Source organism: Ranitomeya imitator, chromosome 2, assembly GCF_032444005.1.
Source record: "Ranitomeya imitator isolate aRanImi1 chromosome 2, aRanImi1.pri, whole genome shotgun sequence".
Taxonomy (NCBI): Eukaryota; Metazoa; Chordata; class Amphibia; order Anura; family Dendrobatidae; genus Ranitomeya; species Ranitomeya imitator.
The window spans coordinates 651,666,239-651,694,057 of record NC_091283.1 but is presented as its reverse complement, the minus strand read 5'-3'; the positions used below and the strand labels follow the sequence as shown (position 1 = coordinate 651,694,057).

The 27,819-nt window shown below is 44.9% G+C and overlaps 1 protein-coding gene across 1 annotated transcript in view; it reads right to left on the bottom strand.

The window, feature by feature from the left end:
* LOC138667081 (zinc finger protein 829-like) overlaps positions 1 to 21,829 on the bottom strand; it is a 32,637-nt gene extending 10,808 nt beyond the window's left edge. The window contains exons 1-4 of the mRNA XM_069755368.1: positions 21,760 to 21,829; positions 11,613 to 11,770; positions 11,351 to 11,533; positions 11,145 to 11,265 (exon numbers count right to left, since the gene is read on the bottom strand). Of these exons, the coding sequence (XP_069611469.1) occupies positions 11,145 to 11,265; positions 11,351 to 11,533; positions 11,613 to 11,690 (382 nt within the window). The 5' untranslated portion in view covers positions 11,691 to 11,770; positions 21,760 to 21,829. The remainder of the gene's footprint in view (positions 1 to 11,144; positions 11,266 to 11,350; positions 11,534 to 11,612; positions 11,771 to 21,759) is intronic.
* Positions 21,830 to 27,819: the final 5,990 nt, after the last annotated feature.

The window sequence follows — 27,819 nt, the reverse complement described above, 5'->3', positions numbered from 1 at the left end:
TAAAGAGATTGTCCACTACAATGTGTAGTGGGAAGATTGATATAAACTTTGGAAATAAGGCTTTCTTCAAATACCTTGTGTTTCCAAATTTTCCTGTGAACGGCGCTACTGCTGTCAACTCATCCCCATCACATGACCCCAGGGTGCAGCTGCCTCTGACGTCCGGTGATGTCACCTCAACCTACGGAACTGGAAGCTGACTCGGCATCACTGTGGCAGGACCAAGTCTCCCTGATTCACTGGGCTGTGGGCAGAGCTTCATCGCACGTCACAGCCCAGCATTGCGTGGGATTGCTGCGCTCTGTTAACGAAAGCAGTGCAGGAGAAAATGCGAGCGATGCTGGGCTGTGATGTGCGGTGAAGCTCTACCCACAGCCCAGTGAATCAGGGAGACTTGGTCCAGCCAGGGTGATGCCGGGTCAGCAACCAGTTCAGGAAGTTGACGAGACATCAGAGGCAGCTGCACCCTGGGGTCATGTGATGGGGCTGAGTGGACAGCAATAGCGCTGCACACAAGTACATTTGGAAACGTAAGGTATTCGAAGAAAGCCTTGTTTCCAAGGTTTATAATTAATCTTCCCATTACACATTGTAGTGGACAACCTCTTTAAGAAAGTTGAAATGATCTCTAAAAGTGGTAAAAGCTAAAGATGACACATTTCCTTGCTATTTTAAGCAACAACAAAAAAAAAATGTGTATATATAATTCATTTTTTACATTTTCCAGGTGGTGCAAATTTTACAGCTTTATAAAAAGCCAGCCTCCTCTAACCTGGTGTAATAAAAAAATATCAGCCATAGATTCTTCTAAGCAGCTGCCTAGCACTCTGAAAATGATGGAGGCCCCAAAAGCAGGAGAAGGTTATATGAAGATATCAATGTTTTTTTTCAAGTTGCCCTTTCCTCAGTTTGAAATGTAATTAACAAATGGCCATTAACAGGAAGAGTGGAGGACAAGGTAAGGTCAGGAAGACCAAGCAAAATTTCAGTGAGAACTGCTAGAGAGGCAAATCAGGACCCCCACTTGACTGCAAAAGATCTTCAGAAATATTTAGCATACTCTGGATTTGTGGTAAATTGTTCTACTTTTCAGAGACAACTGCACATATATGGTGTTCATACAAGAGGCATGAGAAGAAAACCTCTCCTGCCTCATCACGATAAAATTCAGCATCAAAAGTATGCAAAAAAAAAAGAACATTTAAATAAGCCTGATGCATTTTGGAAACAGGTTCTGTGGACTGATGAGGTTAAAATAGAACTCTTTGGCCACAATGATAAAAAGGATGTGTGGAGAAAAAAAAGGGCACAGAATTTCAGGAAAAGAGCATCTCACCAACCATTGCGCATGGGGCTGGATCAATTCCGCTTTGGCACACGGAACATTTCACGGGTAAAGGGAAGAATAGATTCAGTGAAAATTAAACAAATTCTTTATGCAAACATAACACCATCTGTAAAAAAAGCTGAAGTTGAAAAGAGGATGGCTTCTACAATTGAGTAATGATCCTAAACACACATCAAAATCCACAATAGACTACCTCAAAAAGGTGCAAGCTGAAGGTTTTACAATGGCCCTCACCATCCCCTGATCTGAACAGCATTGAAAATCTGTGGCGAGATCTCAAAATAGCAGTGTATGCAACCTAGGAATCTCACAGAACTGGAAGAATTTTCCAAGGAAGAATGGATGAAAATCTCTCAAACAAGAACTGAAAGACTTTTCTGGACACAAAAAGCTTTTACAAGCTGTGATACTTTGAAAAACTATCCTTGCATTCCGGAAGCGCCAAGAAAGGAAAATTTTTTTTTTCTCTAACCATTGTATTCACATGCAATCCTTGGATCAAGGCTGGCATAGTTCCTGCAATAGTGCTACATACCGGAATATTATATGGCGTGGATCCATCATACGGATCAATTGAATGTACATACAAGACATCTAAAGGGTGAGTGCAACAATATATATTTCTTGCTGTGAATATACACCTACACTTAGACTCTGCGCCCCTTGTCTCCCGTTTTATATCTCCTTCCGATATCCACTTTGAAAATAGGGTGTTAGTAATAACCATGCAGGGTACCACAACTTTTGCATCAGTCCATTTTCCTTTTTGTAATTTTTAAAATACAAAGGAAGTGTGCAATCTTTAACTGTAGGTCTTTTAGCGATTATTTCATCTTTAACTTGCTTAACTTTTCACAATAAAAGTAATTTTGACCAGGGTTGTCCAAACCTTTACACTGTAAATAAAAGAGGCATGAGGGTATGTGCACACGTCCGGATTTTTAGCGTTTTTTTTGCGGAATTTCGCAATAAAAACGCTATAAATCCGGTAAAAAACGCTAACAGTATGCATCCTATCTTTTAGAATGCATTCCGCAAAAAGAACGGACATGCTCATTCTTTTTGCGGATTCCATAGCAAAAATGACATTCAGGAAAAAAAAAAAAAAACGCAAAAAATCCGCAAAAAACGCGCAAATTCCGCACGAAAAAAAACGCGAATTTCTGGCAGAATTCTCAGGATTTTGTCAGGAAAAAAAGCTGACGTGTGCACATACCCTGAATGTAATATGTAATGGCTGCTCTCACTGCTAAAATGTGTGTGATTATAACTGACATCTACAAGTTCCTTTCAGCTTCCAACTCAGACAGAGTTGCAATACTGTTGTAATATAGCAGAGCTGTGATAGCTGCAGCTGCTAACCAGGGCTGTGGAGTCTGTAAGGAAAAACCTGACCCCACAGCACACCTTCACTACTGAGCATGTACATAAAGTGCAGCACAGATTCATCTCAGCTAAAAGCCGAGGTCAGGGACAGAACGGACACTTAATAACTTTCCAAAATTCTTATGAAAACATTTACAGCACATCCTGCACTGAACTACTGTACCCAATTTATTATATACTAGATGGTGGCCCAATTCTAACGCATCGGGTATTCTAGAATATGCATGTCCTCGTACTATATTGCCCAGCCACGTAGTATACGAGGGGCGATCCAAAAGTAATGATAATCGGTTATTTCTATTGCACACAGAAATTAAAATAAAATGTTTTCTTCTCTCTTAGGTACCCACTAGTCCAGGAAATTTTTTTTTACTTAAATAGACCATGATTCCCGGGAGCTACGTTCATTTGAATATGAACTGCCGAGGAGTGAACATCAAAATGGAAAAAAACGAGCTCAGAGCTGTCATCAAATGCCTCTGCTTGAAAAAAAATGACTACCAAAGACATACACAGCGACTTGGTGGAAACATTGGGGGACTCTTCTCCTCCATATTCCACAGTTGCACGCTGGGCAAAGGAATTTAAGCTGGGAAGAACATCGACGGAAAATAACCATCGTGAAGGACGCCCATCCACGTCCCTCAATGAAGAAAACATGGAAAAAGTTGAAGAAGTTGTATTGGCAGATCGAAGAGAGGGTCAAGATCAAGAATTTTTTTCGAAGGGAATTCTAAGTTTAGAAAAGAGATGGACTAAATGTATAGACTTGTTAGGAGACTATGTAGAAAAATAAATTTATTTTTTGACTATATTCATTGTATTTAGTATTGATTATCATTACTTTTGGATCGCCCCTCGTATTGCCCAGCCACGTAGTATATTGCCCAGCCACGTAGTATATTGCCCAGCCACGTAGTATATTGCCCAGCCACGTAGTGTATTGCCCAGTCACGTAGTATACAGCACAGAGCCACGTAGTATATTGCCCAGCCACGTAGTATATTGCCTAGCCACGTAGTATATTGCCCAGCCACGTAGTATATTGCCCAGTCACGTAGTATATTACCCAGTCACTTAATATACAGCACAGAGCCACGTAGTATATTGCCCAGCCACGTAGTATATTGCACAGCGACGTAGTATATTGCACAGCAACGTAGTATACAGCTCAGAGCCACGTAGTATATTGCCCAGTCACGTATGTAACAGGTTAAAAAATAAAAAAGAAACATACTCACCATCCGAAGAGCCCGTTGTAGTTCCGACGCTTGTGTGCGGTGTCGGGTCCCAGGATTGGTATGAGCGCAGGACCTTCCATGACGTCGCGGTCACATGACTGTGACGTCATGGAAGGTCCTTCTCCCATAGCATCTTTGAAAGCGGAACCTGCTGCTTGCAGTGCCGAGGAGAGGACGCGACGGCGGAAGGTGAGAATAAGGTTTTTTTTTTTTTTTATTATTATTATTTTTAACATTAGATCGTTTTACTATTGATGCTGCATCAATAGTAAAAAGTTGGGGACACACAGGGTTAATAGCAGCGGTAACAGAGTGTGTTACCCGCGGCATTAACCCTGTGTTAGCAGTGACCAGAGGGGAGTATGCGGGCGACAGGCACTGACTGCGGGGAGTAAGGAGCGGTCATTTTCTTCCGGACTGTGCCCGTCGCTGATTGGTCGCGGCAGCCATGACAGGCAGCTGCCGAGACCAATCAGCGAATGAATAACCGTGACAGACAGACAGACGGAAGTGACCCTTAGACAATTATATAGTAGATTTTAGGAGTCTGACTATTTTATACCGACTCCAACACCACCAAATTGGACACCGACTCCACAGCCCTGTTGCTAACATGTTTGTTATGAGACAAAGTTTAGTTCTACTGTTCTGTCTTAATTATGAGTGGCAAGTTCTCCTTCAATGGAATTCTTCAGAGGCTGGACAGACATATATGTCGGAAATGATTTAGTGAATGCCACATTGAGCAGGGGGTTTGACACGATGACCCTGGAGGTGCATTCCAACTCTAACATTCTAGGATTCTCACACATGTAACACCCTCTTTAACCTCTTCACAACCTCTGCCGTACTAGTACAGCCAAGGCTGCTTCCTACCCTTTGAAGCATGCCAAAAATAAAAAAAGTTTTTAGAAATAAAAGTTCAAATCACCCCCCTTTCAAAATAACATAAAAAAAATAAAACATACACATATTTGGTATCGCCCGATCTATCAATAAAAAAAAAGGATTAACCTGATTGCTAAACGGTGTAGGAAGGAAAAAAAAAGTCAAAATGCCAGAATCACGTTTTTTTTTTATGATCAAAAGATCATATCTGCACCGAAATGGTATCAATAAAAACGTCAGCTCAGCAGGCAAAAATTATGCCCTCACCCAACCCGAGATCACGAAAAATGGAGACGCTATAAGTCTCGGAAAATGACGTATTGTTTAACAAACTTTTGATTTTTTTCACCACTTAAAAGAACCTACTGTGGTGCAGTGACCAATGTTACATCCAGGGGGCGCTGCGTGTGCACTTCAAGATGCACTTGGAGGCATAGTTGTGATGAGACAAAGTCCGGCAGAATTGTAGATGGCCGGTATGTGTGTCGCAGAGGAGGATACTCTGTGCTGTCAGTCTAAAGTTATGTTGTGGTCTGGGACCTGTAGTCCCACATGATAATGTGTAAGTTCAAATGGGAGATTGGCAGGGCTTGTCATGAGAGATGGGAGGGTCAGACTAGCCACACACACACACCCACACTCTCACCCTGGGAGTGGTTACATGTATGTAATGTGACCAGGGTGTGGATCACATGTGCCTGTGAGGTTCCTGTGCAAGGTCCTGGATGGTCGGTGCTGGAGGCTCCTGGGAGTGGAGTCGTCCTGGAAGCACCTGGAGACCGTAGACCTGGACGGTCGGTGTTGGAGGCTCCTGGGAGTGGAGTCGTCCTGGAAGCACCTGGAGACCGTAGACCTGGACGGTCGGTGTTGGAGGCTCCTGGGAGTGGAGTCGTCCTGGAAGCACCTGGAGACCGTAGACCTGGACGGTCGGTGTTGGAGGCTCCTGGGAGTGGAGTCGTCCTGGAAGCACCTGGAAACCGTGGACCTGGACGGTCTGTGTTGAGGACCTGGGACTGACGTGAAGTCAGTGTGAGGAGTGGAACTCCTGAGAGGTTACCCCGGACAACGGGATTGTAATATACAGCAGAGAAGCCTATCTGCTACATGAACTGTCTGATGTCCTTTAATGTTTCGTGGCTGTATTGCAATGGACTGTACATCATATGGTTTATGCAGTTTAATAAACCAGACTCATGTGAGGTACCGTGCCTGAGTGCTTGAATCTTGTGCCAAGCGAGTGTCCCCCAACACACTCAGGTAGCGTATCCCCACACTACACATGTTTGGTGTCTATGACCTCGTAATGACCTGGAGAATCATTATGACAGATCAGTGTTAGCATTTAGTGAACATGGTAAGAAAAAAATCTTTGTGGAATTGCGCTTTTTTTTTGCAATTTCACCAAACACCACCACACACACCAATGGTGCAATTCAAAAGTACAACCTATCCCGCCAAAAAACAAGCCCTCACACGGTCATATTGACGGAAAAATAAAAGTTATGGCTCTGGGAAAAAGGGGGAGCAAAAACTGATAAGGCTATGTGCACACGTTGCAGATTATTTGCGGTTTTTTAGCGTTTTTTTGCGCTATAAAAACGCTATAAAACCGCAAATAATCTGCATACATTAAGCATCCTATCATTTTTAATGAAATCTGCAACTTCTGTGCACATGAGGTGCGTTTTTCCGCATGAAAAACGCATTGCGGAAAAATAATGAACCTGCTCATTAATTTTGCGGTTTTTCGCGGTTTTCCCACTGTCTAATGCATTGGGAAATGTCCGGAAAAAAACGCGCAAAAAACGCGTCAACACCGCACAAAAAAACGCATGCGGATTTCATGCGGAAATCTGGCAGAAATGTCCGGATTTTCACAGGAATTTTCTGCATGAATTCCTGAACGTGTGCACATAGCCTAAGGCAAAAACGAAAAAGGGCAGGGTCTTCAAGGGTGTTAATTAAAAATAAGTTCTAGTGGCAGATTCTCATGCAGATCAGTGTCTGGCCCACAGTCCTGAACAGCTCATTTATATATAAGAAAAACATGAATCTCTCCTGAATACGACATTGGATTGCAGAGATCATTGTATAATTTTATTCAGCTTCTTATGACCTACATGCCCATATAGACGGCTTAGGAGGGTTGATTTTACAGATTGATTCCCTTTAAACAGAATCTGTCATAAGTTTTGCCATGTGCCAAGTAAAACTATAACCTTAATCAGCATCTGTGCTGCATTCCATAAATAGTTGTATAACCCCCTGGCTCCCCACGCCAAGCGGCAGCAGGGATAAGTGACAGCGAGCCCAGAACTGGACCAATAAGATTAACATACAGCGCAGGAAAACTAAAAGATTTTTGGTTGGTATACAGGGGGATATATAACCATTTATGGAATGCAGCACAGGCATTGAATAAGATGATAGTTTTAGTTGACATAAGGAAAAACTGATGACAGGTTCCCTTTCAGGTTTTTACGACAGTTTTCTGGTGCAACACACCTTAAAAGTTGGGTCACAAGACCAATTTCTCTCCATTTGAAAAAAAAACAAACAAACAAACAAAAAAAAACGGCCCGATTATTCTAACGAGATTCTGATCAGAGTGGCATCAGTTTTTCTGGAAGATGGAGAGAAAAAATAAAAAATAAAAAAAATCGGACATGTACACAGTCCCATAGGATTTTATGAATATGAGTGCCATCTGTAAAAACCACAGATATCACTGGTCCGATATACAGTGCCTTGTGAAAGTATTCGCCCCCCTGGAACTTTTCAACCTTTTCCCACATATCATGCTTCAAACATAAAGATACAAAATGTAAATTGTTGGTGAAGAATCAACAACAAGTGGAACACAATTGTGAAGTTGAACGAAATTTATTTTTTTTAAATTTTTGTGGAAATTCAAAAACTGAAACATGTGGCGTGCAATATTATTCAGCCGCTTTAACTTAATACTTTGTTGCGCCACCTTCTGCTGCAATTACATCTGCAAGTCGCTTGGGGTATGTCTCTATCAGTTTTGTACATCGAGAGACTGAAATTCTTGCCCATTGTTCCTTGGCAAACAGCTCGAGCTCAGAAAGGTTTGATGGAGATCGTTTGTGAACAGCAGTTTTCAGCTCTTTCCACAGATTCTCGATTGGATTGAGGTCTGGACTTTGACTTGGCCATTCTAACACCTGGATACGCTTATTTGTGAACCATTCCATTGTAGATTTTGCTATAGGTTTGGAATCATTGTCTTGTTGGAAGACAAATCTCTGTCCCAGTCTCAGGTCTTTTGCAGACTCCAACAGGTTTTCTTCAAGAATGGTCCTGTATTTGGCTCCATCCATCTTCCCATCAATTTTAACCATCTTCCCTGTCCCTGCTGAAGAAAAGCAGGCTCAAACCATGATGCTGCCACCACCACGTTTGACTGTGGGGATGGTGTGTTCAGGGTGATGAGCTGTGTTGCCTTTACACCAAACATATCGTTTGGCATTATTGCCAAAAAGTTTGATTTTGGTTTCATCTGACCAGACACCTTCCTCCACATGTTTGCTGAGTCTCCCAGGTGGCTTGTTGCAAACTTTAAACAACACTTTTTATGGATATCTTTGAGAAATGGCTTTCTTCTTGCCACTCTTCCATAAAGGCCAGATTTGTGCAGTGTATGACTGATTGTTGTCCTATGGACAGACTGTCCTGCCTCAGCTGTAGATCTCTGCAGTTCATCCAGAGTAATCATGGGCCTCTTGGCTGCATCCGTGATCAGTCTTCTCCTTGTTTGAGATGAAAGTTTAGAGGGACGGCCGGGTCTTGATAGATTTGCAGTGGTATGATAATCCTTCCATTTCAATATGATCACTTGCACAGTGCTCCTTGGGATGTTTAAAGTTTTGGAAATCATTTTGTATCCAAATCCGGCTTTAAACTTCTCCACAACGGTATCACGGACCTGCCTGTTGTGTTCCTCGGTCTTCATGATGCTCTCTGTGCTTCAAACAGAACTTTGAGACTATCACAGAGCAGGTGCATTTATACGGAGACTTGATTACACACAGGTGGATTATATTTATCATCATTAGGCATTTAGGACAACATTGGATCATTCAGAGATCCACAATGAACTTCTGGAGTGGGTTTGCTGCACTGAAAGTTAAGGGACAGAATAATATTGCACGCCCCACTTTTCAGTTTTTGAATTTCCACAGAAATTTTAAATAACCAATAAATTTCGTTAAACTTCACAATTGTGTTACACTTGTTGATTCTTCACCAAAAATTTACGTTTGGTATCTTTATGTTTGAAGCATGATATGTGGGAAAAGGTTGAAAAGTTCCAGGGGGGGCGAATACTTTCGCAAGGCACTGTAACTGATTGTGTGCACGAACCCTAAGTCGCTAAATTTTTGTGCAACTTGGTAGTTGTACAAGAATTATGCAACTTTTGTCGTTATCACGACAATCTAATCCAGCTCCGCACATGTGGGCAGGAAGGGGGTGTGGCTATGCCCGCCCATCTAATTCATGAAAAGTAAGGCCATTTTAATCATACAACTTTAGCCAAAAACGTATTCCACTCTCTGACTGCAGTAACATCTATAGTGGAAGCGCACGGTACTTGTAGGATATGTTTAATTCATTAAGTGGCATACCAGTCTTAAGGAATTACTTGCATCTTACTACTGCATCCTCATCATTAAGACTGACGTGTACAATTCCGAGCTTGATGAATCGGCCCACAGAGAATTTTGCAACACTTTCTACAAACTTTGCTGTGGACCAACTTATTTGGATGTCTTTTCCGAAGTGTGGAATGGCTATTTGTAATTTAGTCCCTTGTGCTACATCAAAAGAAAATGCCTCAATTCCCAAACATTGAAGCTATGCTTATACAGAAATATAGTACAAAAAAATGGAAAAACAAACGCTTCATAAGCAACACTTTAGTAAACAAGGGTCTGATAGAAATAATGCAAAAAATAAAAAAGGTCATCATGATGTTGTTTCATGTGAGTGCTGAAGCCTGTCAGTGGCTGCTACCAAGCTGCAGTGCTCACAATTGCCCCAGACGTCCAAGTATCATCTGAGGGAAGTGTGAATAAAGCAGAATCCATTAGTGGCCACTGACTTATGTCACCTGGGCGCTACAGCCTATGACATGTGTTTTGCAGACCAGGCTTCAACAATGCTACAACAGTGATGGTGCTGGAGCAGAGTATAAAGCTTTCCTTGTTTTACTCAGGGGACTAAAGCATTTAAGGGGGTTTTCCAAGTAGTGGACAACCCCTTTAATAGGTTATACAGGAGTCAGTGTATTAAAGGGAACCTGTCACCAGGATTTTCCTATATAAAGAACAGCCACCACCTTTAAAGCCTCTTTTACGGTATTCTAGTAAGCTGTATGCAAGTCTCCAATCCACTTTGCATAGCATAAAGAATACCTTTTACTGCTTCGGCACCTCCTTTCTTGTTGCAATCACTGTCCTACTTCCCTACTTCATATGGATGACACGTCCTACCTAATTCCAGTGTCCCCCAATCTCACTCCTACTCCTGTGTACTTTGTTCTACACTAGTGAGGGCAGATCAAAGTACTGTAATGTGCATGAAACAGGAGAAGCCAAATGGCGCCAACGACCCAGATGTAAAGCTGGGACATGATCATTACAGTACTTTGCTCTGCGCTGCTGAGGGCAGAGGGAAGTACGTCTGTGCAGGAGTGCGATTGGGGGACACTAAGTGGATGACGTAAAGTGCGTCATCAACATGAAAGCCAGCGACACCCCGGACCTCAAAATATGGCGGTATAATTAAAAGGTTTTGGTTTTGTTTTTATAAAATAATATGCAGAGGGAATTGGGGACTTACATACAGCTTATTAAAATACTTGTAAAGGGACTATAAAGGTGGTGGCCATATTTTATACTTGGAAAACTGGGTAACAGGTTCCCTTTAATGTTGATAGGCTTTCATCCTGAATTAAACAGTCTGCAGTCATACTACTGTCAAGTCAACTCTTATTGAACAGGTCCAGCTAAACAAACAGTCATCTAAATCCCAACAATCTGGGTCGACCATAAACAATTATTCTGTTGTGCCGCAAAACCCAATTTTATCTTGGAGTTTCTCAAGCTAAATGTGTTGATGCACAACAATTAATTCTAATTGATTTACAATGAGATAATGACAGAAGAAATCAAACAGCTACACAAAATTTACCCCAACACTGTACAAAGATGATTTCCTAACACCGCACCCCGGATGATGGTGGAACTTCGTCTTACCAAGTGGTGTGATGGGCTGATGAGTCTCCATAATATCCTTGTAAAGGTCCTTATGGTTTTCCAAATACTCCCACTCCTCCATGGAGAAATAGACAGTGACGTCCTGACATCTCACAGGAACCTGACACACAGGGATACATTATAATCCGTACACTTTCTATTGGGGATGTATGTATTTTTTGACCAATATTCAGAGCAGCGCTCACCTCGTCAGTCAGAAGTTTAATGATTTGATTTGTGAGGTCCAGAATCATGTTCTCCTGCTCTCTATGAAACTTTGAATGAGGTAATGGTATGGTGGTAGGGTTTTGAGTCTTGCCGCCTCCAGATATACTGGGAGAGTTTTTGGGTGTTGTGCAGAGACCAGACTTCTTCAAGGGTCCATAATCCTAAATAAAAGGACAAACATAAGAAGTTTGTTTGAAGTTTCCTTACTGTGATAATTGTTGCATTATTTATATTCCTCACCTCTCCAGTCAGCAAGTAGATGATCTCCAAAGTGAGATTTAAGATTTTTTTAGTCAAGTGGCGTCTGCCTTTGTCCATCTTTAAATGTCATTAAAGATTTTCAGTACTCTCTTCACGTTGACGGTAAATTGAACGTTTAGATGACCTTTCTGGAAAATCTACAAAGATTGACAGCACAATTCAAACACTGTAATATCCTCATAATGGCCGACAATGGCCTCCTCTTCCAGAAAGCTAATTCTTATTAGTACATGGTCCTGGAGAAGACATCAAAGCCATGACTAATTGCACCTTTAGCATACATCACACCCATCTTACATGCCTTATTATAATAGATTTTGCATGCGCTATACCAGTTCTTCTCAATATCTATTTATACAGGGTCAAACATTTTGATCATGAAGGGGCTGTCCTAGTAGTGGACAACCCCTTTAACTCTGCTGGCCTCAAATTCCACTCTGCAGGGGCAAAACATCTAGCACTGTGTGGATGACAGAGACATCATCCACTTCCATCAGGAAAGAAGGGGCAGCGTTTGGAGAGACTGGGGCGGCACTAAGACCACGCCTACAGAAAAAGTAAAAGAAAGAAAGGACTGAGGGCAAAAAGTCATTAAGGCTTTTTCTGCTCTTGCTATTTGTCATTTTGTGGTAAAAGTTTAAAGGGGGCTGCGTTCAATTACTCATTATAATGCACAATCTAAACTGCTTTGAAGGCGTAGGTGGGCCCCCTAACCTCTTGGGTTCCTTGGCGGCCGCACAAATGGTACATCCCCCACCCTGGAATTAATGGAGCACAGGTTGTGCACGTGTTGGGGTAAAGGTACCGTCACACTAGACGATATCGCTAGCGATCCGTGACGTTGCAGCGTCCTCGCTAGCGATATCGTCCAGTGTGACAGGCAGCAGCGATCAGGCCCCTGCTGTGCTGTCGCTGGTCGGGGAAGAAAGTCCAGAACTTTATTTGGTCGCTGGACTCCCCGCAGACATCGCTGAATCGGCGTGTGTGACACCGATTCAGCGATGTCTTCACTGGTAACCAGGGTAAACATCGGGTAACTAAGCGCAGGGCCGCACTTAGTAACCCGATGTTTACCCTGGTTACCATCCTAAAAGTAAAAAAAAAACAAACACTACATACTTACCTACAGCCGTCTGTCCTCCAGCGCTGTGCTCTGCACTCCTCCTGCACTGGCTGTGAGCGTCGGTCAGCCGGAAAGCAGAGCGGTGACGTCACCGCTCTGCTTTCCGGCCGCTGTGCTCACAGCCAGAGCAGAGAAGCAGAGCACAGCGCTGGAGGACAGACGGCTGTAGGTAAGTATGTAGTGTTTGTTTTTTTTTACTTTTAGGATGGTAACCAGGGTAAACATCGGGTTACTAAGCGCGGCCCTGCGCTTAGTTACCCGATGTTTACCCTGGTTACCAGCATCGTTGGTCGCTGGAGAGCTGTCTGTGTGACAGCTCTCCAGCGAACAAACAGCGATGCTGCAGCGATCCGGATCGTTGTCGGTATCGCTGCAGCGTCGCTAAAGGTACCGTCACACTAGACGATATCGCTAGCGATCCGTGACGTTGCAGCGTCCTGGCTAGCGATATCGTCCAGTGTGACAGGCAGCAGCGATCAGGCCCCTGCTGTGATATCGCTGGTCGGGGAAGAAAGTCCAGAACTTTGTTTCGTCGCTGGCTCTCCCGCTGACATCGCTGAATCGGCGTGTATGACGCCGATTCAGCGATGTCTTCGCTGGTAACCAGGGTAAACATCGGGTTACTAAGCGCAGGGCCGCGCTTAGTAACCCGATGTTTACCCTGGTTACCATCCTAAAAGTAAAAAAAACAAACGCTACATACTTACCTACCGCTGTCTGTCCCCGGCGCTGTGCTTCTCTGCTCTGGCTGTGAGTGTGCTGTTCCATGTATATTCCTCAGTTTCCATGTATGTTGTTATATTTTACTCTGCTGCCACCCAATGGCCTTTTTCTGTATGGCAGCTTGTTTTTCATGTATTTCTTGTGGGCATGTCTTACATCCGGTTCAGGGGTCAAATCTTCTCTTCCTCTGGCAGCCATTTCCAGTTTACTTTCTGTTGTGAGAGGACGTGCTTTTGAACTGGGCTTAGGAAGGCATCAGTCTTTTGACCACTCTCTCATGCTGCTCACACTTGCAGACACACTTGGTGCTACATCTTACTGTACCCTGTCTACCCTGCATTTCTGGAGAAGTTCTGTATTACCAGTTATACGCTGTATGTCCAGATCTACAAAATAAACAAGTCTGGATTACACAATCCCTGGAGTGCATCAGCTCTCTGGACGCTGAGCAGCATTGGTCCTGTCTGCCTCACATCGAAGAAATACGGAGGTACGATTATCTCTCACAACACTTATTAATCAACCACACCTCCATTCGCCTCATGTGGGGACAGAACAGTCGAAAGACTGCCTTGAAGCCCGGCCAGAATCACCCTTATATCACTATTCACGTGCCCGCTCTCTGCCCGCTCACATACTGCAGCCCTGCTCTGCTAAGAAATCTCCTGCAGCATCACCTCAGACTGCATTGTACATAAAGACTCTCTGTGTATTATACCACACTGCTGCAGATTGTCGGACCGCAGAACCCCACAATTCTCCAACAACACCTTGGGAATCTTATCAGGGGGTCGCAACTAAGCTGCACCGCAATTTCCAGCCCCCAATTCAAAGGTTCAGTTTCTTAAAGGGACAGCGCACCTTAAATCAAAATGGCCGAAAAGGACCTTACGCAGTTCCCCAATGCTGAAACAGAGCAAATACAACCTGATACTGTCCATTATGAAGATCAGGACGCAGAGCCTGCTTCTGCAGCAGACCCAGATGCACGACCAGTACGTTCCATCAAGCCAACATTAAAGGTCCTCGAGAATTACCATTCCACAAGGGATGAGTTCAATGACAACCTTAATGACCTATGGGAACGAGTCACCTCCCTTATGTCAAGCGTCCAACGCCACAAAAATGATGCAGCAGGTTTACAGGACACTATAAGACAGCTAGACGTGGCCCACGGCAGATACAAGAGACTGTCCGCGAAGTATGCTGCCTTCCTAAAAGAATCTAAAATCGACGAAGCCCTATCAGAGTTAAGCAAGGCAGATTCCACAGACAGAGAAAGGGACGCCGCCGTGCAAGACGCCAAAGATAAAGCGGAGCTTCGTATCACCCATCTGCAAGAAACTAGATCGCACAGGTCAGCCTCGTCTAAACACTCTGCTCGGTCATACAAATCATCCTGCTCAAGAACTTCAGCCCTCAGCTACAGAATTCTAGAGGCCCGTTTAAATGCAGAGCGGTCCAAACTAAGACGTTCATACACCGAAAAGAAAGCAGAAGCAGAGGCTCGAGCAAAGATTCTTCAAACAGAAGCAGAAGCGAAGAGAGCAGAAGCAGAGGCTCGAGCAAAGATTCTTCAAACGGAAGCAGAAGCGAAGAGAGCAGAAGCAGAGGCTCGAGCAAAGATTCTTCAAACGGAAGCAGAAGCGAAGAGAGCAGAAGCAGAGGCTCGAGCAAAGATTCTTCAAACAGAAGCAGAGGCTCAAGCAAGGATTCTTCAAACAGAAGCAGAAGCGAAGAGAGCAGAAGCAGAGGCTCGAGCAAAGATTCTTCAAACAGAAATGGAGGAAGAAATTGCATTAGCCGAAGTAAAAATACTCGAGCAAGCATTGAAGCAAAACCTCGACCCAATTTGCCTGCCACCACAGGAAGAAGACGACCCAGCTGTTCGTACCAGAGACTACGTGCAGAAACAGATACCTGCAGCGCACACCTTCTCCAGTGACGTTCAACCCAACATTGCGGAAACGTCCAAGTCAGCCCAACCTATGGTGCCAGTATCGCCCACAGCCCCTACAGAGACCCAAGACCAACGCCGTGATGTACCCCCTCAGGAGCAATCATCATCGCAAGACGACCACAAGGCACACTCCAGCCCGCCTCCACAGTTCAAGCAGCAGTCATCGGAATCTCTAGAGGTTAAACCACAGCTCAACCCTGCAGCGACATCATTCTACCCGGGAACAATTCACCCTTCCACGCCACACAGCTTATACGCCCGAGGGGCACCACAAGCTAATATGGTAACAAGGAGTGAAGGATCAGACATGTCCGAGTTTGCCAGGTTCATGGTGAGCAGGGAACTAATCAGCACTAGCCTCTCAAAATTCGACGACCGTGCAGAGAACTACAGAGCCTGGAAAGCAACCTTCAAGGCCGCCATTGCTGATCTCAACCTATCCGCGGAGCAGGAGCTCGACCTCATGGTAAAATGGTTGGGTCCTGAATCCACAAACCGTATCAAGAGTCTTAGGACCGTCTATGTGGGGCAAGCTGAAGCAGGTCTCGCTGCGGCCTGGCAGAGACTTGAAAGAACCTACGGCAGCGCTGAAGCCATAGAAAAGTCCCTATTCAAGAGACTGCAGAACGTTCCAAGGATCAACCTTAAGGAAGCCCACAAGCTTCTGGATTTAAGTGACCTGCTTATGGAGCTGGAACTTGCTAAAAGAGACCCTCGTCTGTCTGGACTGTGCTACCTGGACACTGCCCACGGGGTGAACCCGATCATCTCAAAGCTGCCACACAGTCTGCAAGAGAAGTGGGCAGTGTGCGTCTCCAGGTATAAAAGGTCACATGACGTCACCTTTCCTCCGTTCATTCAGTTCTGCAAGTTCATTGACGAACAAGCCCAAATGAGGAACGACCCTAGCCTCGACTTCCTGGAGTCTAACACTGCAGCTCCAGCAACACCTTCATCAAGGTATGAAAGCGTCGCACATAGACGCAAGGACTCAAGGAACAGTGTAAGCGTCAGAAAGACTAACCTGCCATCACCTGCAGTACCTGCCAACAAGCAGTACAATATTCCGTCGAGGGACAAGTCTTTCAATCGTGAGTGTCCCATTCACAAAAAACCACACTCACTGAACAAATGTAGAGGCTTCAGGTCCAAAACCATGCAGGAGCGCAAGAAAATCCTCAACGAACTTGGGGTATGTTTCAAGTGCTGCGCTTCATCAGAACACATGGCCAAGGACTGTAAATCTGCCATTAAGTGTGAAGAGTGTCATAGCGACAGACACCCATCAGCCTTGCACCCAGACTCAGCCACCAGCGATCCAGCAGTCGCAGTTACCTCTGGTCCCGCTACAAACCATGGCGGGGAGCCACAGAATCACGCCAAGTCCACCACAGCTGTGTCCTGCTCATGCTCAGAGGTATGTGGGGAGAATCAAAGTGCTAAATGCTGTGCCAGGATATGCCTAATCAGAGTCTATCCAGAAGGGCAACCAGAGAAGGCTGTAAAAATGTATGCCATCATTGACGATCAGAGCAATCGATCCCTAGCTGGACCTAAGTTCTTTGAAGCCTTTAGAATCAAGGGACCAGCAACGCCCTACACTCTGAATACTTGCTCGGGGCGCATAGAGACGCGGCAGAAGAGCACAAGGTTTCATCGCTTCTCCTGTCAATGAAGACGTAGAAATACCCCTACCTACGCTAATTGAATGCGATCAAATACAAGACCAAAGGGATGAGATCCCTACCCCGGAAGCTGCTTTCCACCAACCACACTTAAGGCACCTAGCCAGCGTTATCCCACCTTTGGACACAGATGCTGAAATCCTACTTCTGCTCGGCAGAGACAATTTGAGGATACATAAGGTCCGCCAACAGTGTAATGGTCCTGACTACGCCCCCTACGCCCAGAGACTTGACTTGGGGTGGGTAGTCATAGGAAATGTATGCTTGGACCAAACAGGAGTCCACTCCTTTAAGACGTACGTACGCCGAGACGGGCGCACTACCTTCTGCAAACCATGTCCTCATCACTATGAGGTGAAGGAAAAGCTTCCAGATTCCGTAGAGCTGCCTGATGTTATCCCTTCTCCCTATGCAGACGACTTGGGAAAATTGGTGTTTCATACCACTAAGGATGACAACAAAGTAGCCCCATCTATGGAAGACAAGGAATTTGTCAGGATAATGGACAATGAGTTCCTTAAGGACGAAACCAATCACTGGGTTTTCCCCTTACCCTTCCGAGCTACCAGGGTAAGGCTCCCGAACAATCGTGAACAAGCCTTGTCCAGATTTAACTCTCTCCAGCGCACGCTAAGCAATAAACCGGAGATGAAAGAACACATTGTCACCTTTATGGGCAAAATATTCCATAACAACCAAGCGGAGCCAGCGTCTCCCTTAAAGGAAAATGAGGAGTGCTGGTACCTACCCTCATTTGGAGTATATCACCCGAAGAAACCTAAACAAATTAGAGTTGTCTTTGATTCAAGCGCCAAACATCAAGGCGTATCTCTCAATGATGTCCTCCTCACAGGTCCTAATCTGACAAACAAATTAGTAGGAGTGTTGATGAGGTTCAGGAAAGAGCCCATTGCCATCACCGCCGACATTGAACAGATGTTCCACTGTTTCATAGTCCGAGAGGACCACAGGAATTTCCTCAGGTTCCTGTGGTACAAGGACAATCACCCCAGCAAAGAGATGGTGGAGTATCGCATGCGGGTGCACGTATTCGGGAACAGCCCTTCACCCGCTGTGGCAACATATGGCCTGCGGAGAACCGCACAAGAAGGAGAGTCCGAGTATGGAACAGACGCCAGAGACTTTGTAGAGAAAGACTTCTATGTAGATGAGGGACTAAAATCTCTACCTACAGAAGAAGCTGCAATCGACCTACTCAAAAGGACTCAACATATGCTGTACCGAGCTAAGCTTAGACTGCACAAAATTGCTTCAAACAGCCCGGCTGTCATGAGAGCCTTTGAGTCAAGCGACCACGCACCTGGATTCAAGGACATAGACCTGGGACCAGACCGTCCGCCTGTGCAGAGAAGCTTAGGCCTGAGGTGGAACCTGTCAGCCGACACCTTCGGATTCCAAATCAACTGTGCAGACAAACCATTCACTAAACGTGGTGTCCTGTCAGTGGTAAATAGCCTGTATGACCCACTGGGATTCGTAGCACCAATTACCATACAAGGTAAATCCCTTCTGAGACAGCTGTCCGAAACTGTCAAGGACTGGGATACCCCTCTACCTCCTGATAAGGAACCAAAATGGGAAACCTGGAAGCAGTCTTTGTGTGCCTTGGATAAAATCCATATAACGAGATGCTACGCTGGAATCTCAATTGCTGCTAGCACCAAGACGGAACTCCATGTGTTCTCGGATGCATCCACGGAGGCCATTGCAGCTGTTGTCTACCTGAAGGTAACGGGATCTGACAATCAAGATCATGTTGGGTTCGTTTTCGGCAAAGCTAAGTTGGCTCCCAAGCCTGACCACACTATTCCCAGGCTGGAACTCTGTGGGACTGTGCTTGCAGTAGAACTCGCAGACTTTATTCACCATGAGCTGGACACTCACATAGATGACGTACAATACTACAGTGACAGTAAAGTTGTCTTAGGTTACATCTACAACCAAACAAGGCGCTTCTACGTGTACGTCAGTAACCGCATTGAGAGAATAAGAAGGTCTTCCAAACCTGAACAGTGGCACTATATCCCATCTGAACTTAATCCAGCCGACCATGCCACTAGACCTATGTCTATAAATTCCTTTGCTAACTCTTCTTGGCTTTCGGGTCCAAAGTTTCTGCTGGAACAGAAGGGAAGTGAATGTGTCCAGGAAGTCTTCAGCATCCAGGATCCGGACGATGATCCAGAAGTCCGCTCCGAGGTCAGTGCTCTGGCCACGAACGCTAAACGAACCTCCACCCTCGGTTGTCAGTGCTTCAAACGCTTCTCCAATTGGATGAAACTCATTAAGAATATTGCAAGGTTAGTCCACATTGCGAGATCTTATCACAAGCCACATGGAGACAAAGACTGTCATGGTTGGCACGTCTGCCAAAAAATACTCACTATCGAGGACATTCCGGTAGGATAAACTATGAACAGAACACTGCACTACTATTTGTCCATTGGATTACAGTGGGTCAGAGATAGTTTGGCCTAGTGCGGCTTCTCTGATCCGAAGATGGGTTTTCCATTGGATTATCTCAGGAACTGACTTAATGTCTTGTTTAAAGTTATTATTGCATTACATGCATGTTTGGTTTCACTTTCTAGGTTGTTGGACTTTTTAAGGACATTGATATAGTGAAATCCCTTACGGAATTTCAGACGGGGAGTGTGCTGTTCCATGTATATTCCTCAGTTTCCATGTATGTTGTTATATTTTACTCTGCTGCCACCCAATGGCCTTTTTCTGTATGGCAGCTTGTTTTTCATGTATTTCTTGTGGGCATGTCTTACATCCGGTTCAGGGGTCAAATCTTCTCTTCCTCTGGCAGCCATTTCCAGTTTACTTTCTGTTGTGAGAGGACGTGCTTTTGAACTGGGCTTAGGAAGGCATCAGTCTTTCGACCACTCTCTCATGCTGCTCACACTTGCAGACACACTTGGTGCTACATCTTACTGTACCCTGTCTACCCTGCATTTCTGGAGAAGTTCTGTATTACCAGTTATACGCTGTATGTCCAGATCAACAAAATAAACAAGTCTGGATTACACAATCCCTGGAGTGCATCATCTCTCTGGACGCTGAGCAGCATTGGTCCTGTCTGCCTCACATCGAAGAAATACGGAGGTACGTTTCTCTCTCACAACACTTATTAATCAACCACACCTCCATTCGCCTCATGTGGGGACAGAACAGTGAGCACAGCGGCCGGAAAGCAGAGTGGTGACGTCACCGCTCTGCTTTCCGGCTGCCCGGCGCTCACAGCCAGAGCAGAGAAGCACAGCGCCGGGGACAGACAGCGGTAGGTAAGTATGTAGCGTTTGTTTTTTTTACTTTTAGGATGGTAACCAGGGTAAACATCGGGTTACTAAGCGCAGCCCTGCGCTTAGTAACCCGATGTTTACCCTGGTTACCGGCGTCGTTGGTCGCTGGAGAGCTGTCTGTGTGACAGCTCTCCAGCGACGCTGCAGCGATCCGGATCGTTGTCGGTATCGCTGCAGCGTCGCTTAGTGTGACGGTACCTTAAGTGTGACGGTACCTTAAGAGTTCACTGTTATTGATCAGTGGGGGTCCGATCAGCATAAGTAATCACCTATCCTGTAGAATGTAAGCCCGCAAGGGCAGGGTCCTCGCCCCTCTGTATCAGTCCGTCATTGTTAGTTTGTTTACTGTATGTGATATTTGTAACTTGTATGTAACCCCTTCTCATGTACAACACCATGGAATCAATGGTGCTATATAAATAAATAATAATAATCCTGTGCTAAGGAGATAACGTATTTTCACCTGACAACTCCTGTGACTTTACAATGTTCCTAGCTCTGTTTTTAAACCTGGGCTTTGTGAACATCCCGAGAATTGTGAATTACAATGCTTGCTCCTTCCCTGCTCCAAGAAATGTCTGCTTACTCACAACACCCCCCACACACGTATGCTTGGCCGAGTCCAGCATTCATGTGTATGGGCGATATCTGTCTTTGCTGACTTCTGTCTAAGGAGAATGGACACCTCAATAGGCATTACCCGCTGTCATTAAATCCCAGCTCGTGGGCACTTAGCTATAAAAACAGACCAGCTTGCTTTATTCACCATCTCGGGTCCAGTGTTGGGTCTTCATCGCTGCTCCTGAGGTCTATTATTGTCTGCAGTGCTGGCGTTATGTTAGCAGCCAATCAGTGAGCGCCATCTACACCGGCACGGTCGTTGGGCTCACCGATTGGCTGCTGACATGGCGTCAGCGCTGCAGACAATATCAGACTCAGGAACAGAGACCAAGGCTCAACGATGGACCTGGGGAGAGTGAGTTCGTTGTTAATAAGAAACTGCACCCAGACATTTTTCTTCTTAAACCGGTGTCCTTTAACGCAGACGGGGCAAGATGGACGCTGCACAGAGGACTTTTCTTTATGGTCTCACAGACCCACTTGCCCTAACAATGGCCATTCTAAGCCAAGAAACTGCATCCAGTCCTGGGTGTAAAGATGACAAATCTTCTAAACGCTCCAGTATGACGACCATGAGCGCTGTGCAGCAATAAGAGGACATTACTGAGGCAGAACAGCGCACATACTATCTGGAGACCACCCGTGACAGCCGCCCCCTCCGCTGGACCACACAGAACACCATTACCTGGCGCGACTCTGCTCCCATCAATAATGACGTCTCTCAGTCTCAGCATGCTTCCTGACCGGAAGTTTATGTCGCGGCACATATCACTTCCTGATTGTGCGTTTCACCGATGCGTTCCATCTGAGGTAAGTCCCGCTGAATTTCCGGCTTTTCAGTAGCACGTGATTTCCTGGCACTGTGACTTCCGCCCGTCTCCCAAGCTGTGTGCTTAGCTGCGGGGAGTCACTAGGCTGCCATTTGTATCTGGATAGTATTCCTTATACTGCTTCTGATATGTTCTCCCTGGGTTGGAGTGTAACTATGGTCTGGACGTAACATGCTGCTGGAGCCCCCCTTTATGGTTACCTTATCATTCTAGTGGGGGACAGAACTCTAAGCTCCTACCCTCTGGCATCTGCTGTCTCTTGTTCCTGTCACTCAGTTCCCATATACCAGACATGTCCACACCAGCAGAATTTGAGGGACCCTCTTATTTTGACCCTGCTCCTCTGGTTGTGTCTTCATTTGGCCCATGTGAATGCCAAGGCTACGATACCTGACAACGCTCAGCGACATAACCTCCTAGTGACATTGCCACTAAGAACAGTGGTCCTGGGTGACCAGCGGACACAAGTTGGGCTGCTCGGGGCGCTGGGTTTATAGATTTGGAGGTCTTTATCGAGAACTAATGGGGTTGTTCTGTCCCATCCACAGTGTAGGTGATAACTTGCTGATCAGCGCTTATCCCACCACTCGGACCCTCATTGATCAATAGATCAGGGAACTTTTATCCCTGTTGTAATAGAACAGCAATACACATGCTCGACAACCAGTCAGTTCATTCCCTATGGGGCTGCTGAGCGTCGCACTCAGGTTTTTGCGACAGTCCCACTGAGAATAAATGGAGCGACAGCGACTGACCTGATGCACCATCTTGTAATCGGAATAAAAGTTTCTGCCAATCTGTAGGGTCCGTGTTATCCGATAACTCATTAATATAGATGGGATATTTTTCCATGTTTGATGGTTATTGTTCTATCCTATTTCCACAGGATTCCACAGTACAGTTTCCACCCAGTAGTGTTCCCCATTGCAGGACAATGGTGCTTTCTTGCACAGTCAGCACAAGATGGATATAGAAAGAACAAGATTGCAGGCAAAATACTAAATCTTACCCTAGAGATCATCTACCTGGTGATTGGAGAGGTAGGATTCTGAGTTTCTGAAAATTATGTGATTTCCTCATTAATAAAACAGGGAGGGAACTGGAAATATTCAATCACCGTAACATGACATTATTCATATTAAAAGGAATTTGTCAGCAGTGATGGGCGTGATCACTATGGAAAGCTATGGATGAATAGATGGATGCGCAGGAGATACAATACCAGTTAAAAGTTTGACCTCACCTATTGATGCTTTTATTTTTTTATGAATGTGTACATTGTAGATTCAGACTGAAGGCCGCAAAACTATAAGGGAACACATAGGGAAGCAACAGTAAATAAACACTTGTGAAACAAACCAGAATGTGTGTTGAAGAACCAAGCTAGTGTTTTTCCCCTTTGTTAGAGTAGCCTATGACTAATGTCATGAAATTAGTAGTAGGGTCTTCTACCAGTTTCCTCAACGCTGCTGTCCTTTGCGGCACCGTGTGACTTATTTTGTGACCTGATAAATCACTCAGTGATTGCTATGTGGATGCGAGGTCACTTTTTAAATTTTCAGTTCAAGTCTTGAGACTCGGAACAAGGCTAGAAAGTCTTGTTTTGAGTCCCATAGACTTTAAATTAGTAACGGTGATCTGGCAGGATACAGAAGTTGGCATGTGGTGCTGCAAAAGATGGAGCACTGCTGAAACTGGGAGACAACGATGATTGGTGAGTATGCCAACTACCTTCACTTATACAGATGATATCTAGCAAGGGGCAAATAAAAGAAATCACAAGTGAAGCTTGAAACCTTAGATTCCTTAAAGTTCCCAACCTAATTTACTCTGATGGCTTTACACCACCTTGGAATTCTTTCGGGCAGCTCCATCAGGCAATCCCCTAGAATGGCTTCCAACTATCTTGAAGGAGTTCCCATCGGTGCTGAGCGCTTGTTGGATGCTTTGCCTTCAGTCTGCGGTTTATTAACTCTATTGCGTTAAAGTTGGTGATTGTGGACATCATGCCATCTGATGCAGCTCTCCTTCGATCCCACTCCTTTGTGCATAACCTTGAGGTCTTTTAGGTCATTGTCCTGTTGCAACACAAATGAAAGTCTCACTAAGTGCAAAGTAGTTATGCTCTGTTGTTGCAGAGTGCTGTGGCATGCATGCCGGATAATTTGCCTTGAATTTGTAATAAATGACCAAGTGTAATCATCAAACCATCTCCACATGATCATAACTTCCTCTCCATACTGCACAGTTGGCACCGAAGATGTAAAATGAGAGAAACCGTGGCACAACTGTGTAGGTGCAATAGTAGAGTACCAAACCAGTTATTATAATATAATGAAACTTGGCACTCAACTTTGGTATTTTGATGAGAAGAATTAATGTGATCGAGAAGTAGTACACTGCTCAAAAAAAAGGGCACATTTAAACAACAAAATATAACTCCAAGTAAATCAAACTTCTGTGAAATCAAACTGTGCACTTAGGAAGCAACACTGTTTGACAATCAATTTCACATGCTGTTGTGCAAATGGAATAGACAGCAGATGGAAATTATTGGCAATTATCAAGACACACTCAATAATGGAGTGGTTCTGCAGGTGGGGACCACAGACCACATCTCAGTACCAATGGTTTCTGACTGATGTTTTGATCACTTTTGAATGTTGGTTGTGCTTTCACACTCGTGGTAGCATGAGACGGACTTTACAACGCACAAAAGTGGCTCAGGTAGTGCAGCTCATCCAGGATGGCACATCAATGCGAGCTGTGGCAAGAAGGTTTGCTGTGTTTGTCAGCGTAGTGTCCAAAGGCTGGAGGCGCTACCAGGAGACAGGCCAGTACACCAGGAGACGTGCAGGGGGCCGTAGGAGGGCAACAACCCAGCAGCAGGACCGGTTCTTCAGCCGCTACTTCAGCCTTTGTGCAAGGAGGAACATGAGGAGCATGACCTTCAGCAGGCCCCAAATGTGCATGTGTCTGCACAAATGATTAGAAACCGACTCCATGAGGATGGTCTGAGTGCCCGACATTCACAGATGGGGGTTGTGCTCACAGCCCAACACCGTGCAGGACGCTTGGCCTTTGCCACAGAACACCAGAATTGGCAAATTCGCCACTGGTGCCCTGTGCTCTTCACAGATGAAAGCAGGTTCACACTGAGCACATGTGACAGAAGGGACAGAGTCTGGAGATGCGGTGGAGAGCGATCTGCTGCCTACAAAATCCTTCAGCATGACCGGTTTGGCAGTGGGTCAGTAGTGGTGTGGGGTGGCATTTCTTTGGAGGGCCGCACAGCCCTCCATGTGCTGGCCATAGGTAGCCTGGCTGCCATTAGGTACCGAGATGAGATCCTCAGACCCCTAGTGAGACCATATGCTGGTGCGGTTGGCCCTGGGTTCCTCCTAATGCAGGACAATGCCAGACCTCATGTGGATGGAGTGTGTCAGCAGTTCCTGCAAGATGAAGGCATTGAAGCTATGGACTGGCCCACCCGTTCCCCAGACCTGAATCCAATTGAACACCTCTGGGACATCATGTCTCACACCATCCACCAACATTGCACCACAGACTGTCCAGGAGTTGGCGGATGATTTATTCCAGGTCTGGGAGGAGATCTCTCAGGAGACCATCCGCCGCCTCATCAGGAGCATGCCCAGGCATTGCAGGGAGGTCATACAGGCACATGGAGGCCACACACACTACTGAGCATCATTTCCTTGTCTCGAGGTATTTCAACTGAAGTTGGATCAGCCTGTAACTTCATTTTCCACTTTGATTTTGAGCATCATTCCAACTCCAGACCTCCGTGGGATATTAGTTGTGATTTACATTGATCATTTTTAGGTTTCATTGCTCTCAACACATTCCACTATGTAATGAATAAAGATTTACAACTGGAATATTTCATTCAGTGATATCTAGGATGTGGGATTTTAGTGTTCCCTTTATAATTGCCAATAATTTCCATCTGTTGTCTATTCCATTTGCATAACAGCATGTGAAATTCATTGTCAAACAGTGTTGCTTCCTAAGTGGACAGTTTGATTTCACAGAAGTTTGATTTACTTGGAGTTCTATTCTGTTGTTTAAGTGTCCCTTTATTTTATTGAGCAGTGTATATAAAAATTAAAAATGTTGCGTTCCCTTGCGATCGGTGGGCACGTCAAAACAACGCATCTGCATACATCCGCATTTCCTGCATACCCAATGTTAAAGATAGGTACGCAGGACGCATGCAGAAGTATGCGTTACAGGGCTTAACGGAGGAATTATGCAACCCTCCGCAGAGCCCCTGAACGCTAATGTGAACTTAGCCTAAGGCTTTGTTCACATATCCATTGATCTGTTTAGAAGAGAAACGGAATTGCCATTCTTTTTCAAACTGAAGCAGAGTTGGCTGCCATTGATCTATGAGGAGTCCATCTAGTTTCTGTTTGCTATTTCCTTTTAGAATGGAAGAAAATATTTAGCATAAAGAATTTTTTTTTTCATTCTAAAAGTAAACAATAATTGTAAGGCTATGTGCACACGTTGCGGATTTTGCTGCAGATCCGCAGCGGATAGGCCGCTGTGGATTCATAGCAGTTTCCATGCGTTGTACAGTACCATGGAAACATATGGAAAACGAAGTGTGGAAAATACCGCACGGAAACACTGCGTTGTATTTTAGGCAGCATGTCAATTCTTTGCGAATTCCGCAGCGGTTTACACCTGCTCCTCAGGAATCCGCAGGTGTAAAACCGCAGGTGGAATCCGCACAAACACCGCAGGAAATCTGCAGTGCGTTTTACCTGCTGATTTTGCAAAAACGGTGCGGAAAAATTCGCACACGAATCCGCAGCGTGTGCACATAGCGTAAACCAAACGGACTCCTTATAGATCAGTGGGCCCCTCTTTCTGTTTTGAAACATGGCTGCAGAGGATGTTAATTCCCCTTATTTGTTTTGTTTGTTCTAAATGGAACAGATAAACTGACACTTGAACAGAGCGTAATAGAGCGTAATAGCATGCTTAGAAGGACGGAAAGGGAGTGCTCCTTTTAAAGCCGAAACAGTGAAGAGTAACCTTTTGTTCAAAATAAAAAAATTCTCATAAATCCTATAACTTATAAAATAAATCTCCTTCTTACTTCACCTGGACTGATCATTCATTCTTAATTCACGGGTAAAATTTGTCTTTAGCGAATACAAATTTTCGCATTACTGAGGTATGAGATGATGGTTGGTGGTCATAAATAATGTCCCCCATGCTAGTATAATGTCACCCATCCTGGAATAATGTCCCCATCATGATAAAATGTCACTGATCCTGATATAATGTCCCCCATGCTATTGTAATGTCACTCATCCTGGAATAATATCCCCATCCTGATATAATGTCTGCCATCCTGGTATAATGTCCCCTATAATATATAGTGGAAATAATGCTTTCATATGAATCTAGCCTAACGCTGACCTTCACAGGAATATCAAGAGGGGGGTACGCAACTGCATGATAACCCATTAGCACCCCACAATCATATTAACTAAAATGCCCCTGTCAGTGACTGACCAGTGGTTGGTTTAACCTCTGTGATTAGAGCTAGCTCTGTTCGCTGCTGTTACAGGCACATGAGCGCTGTATAACGCAGTTGCCATATAGTGCGTGTGAGTCAGGCTCAGCTCCTGAGCCAACTCTGCTCATGCGGATCCTGCTGTGGACGTACCGGCCCGTTCATCTGAGCCAAGGGATTAATGTTTTGGATTGTTTTTATGTATTTGCATGGGGATTGGAGCGCCCTTATTCCGGCACTGGCTGGCCTAAAAAAAGGCATGGAACAAATGCATTTATATTGCAACCTTTTTTAATATGCATAAAAAGTTGCAATTTGTACAAAATGACATAATTATGCATCGTTTGACACGCTGGACGCCAGC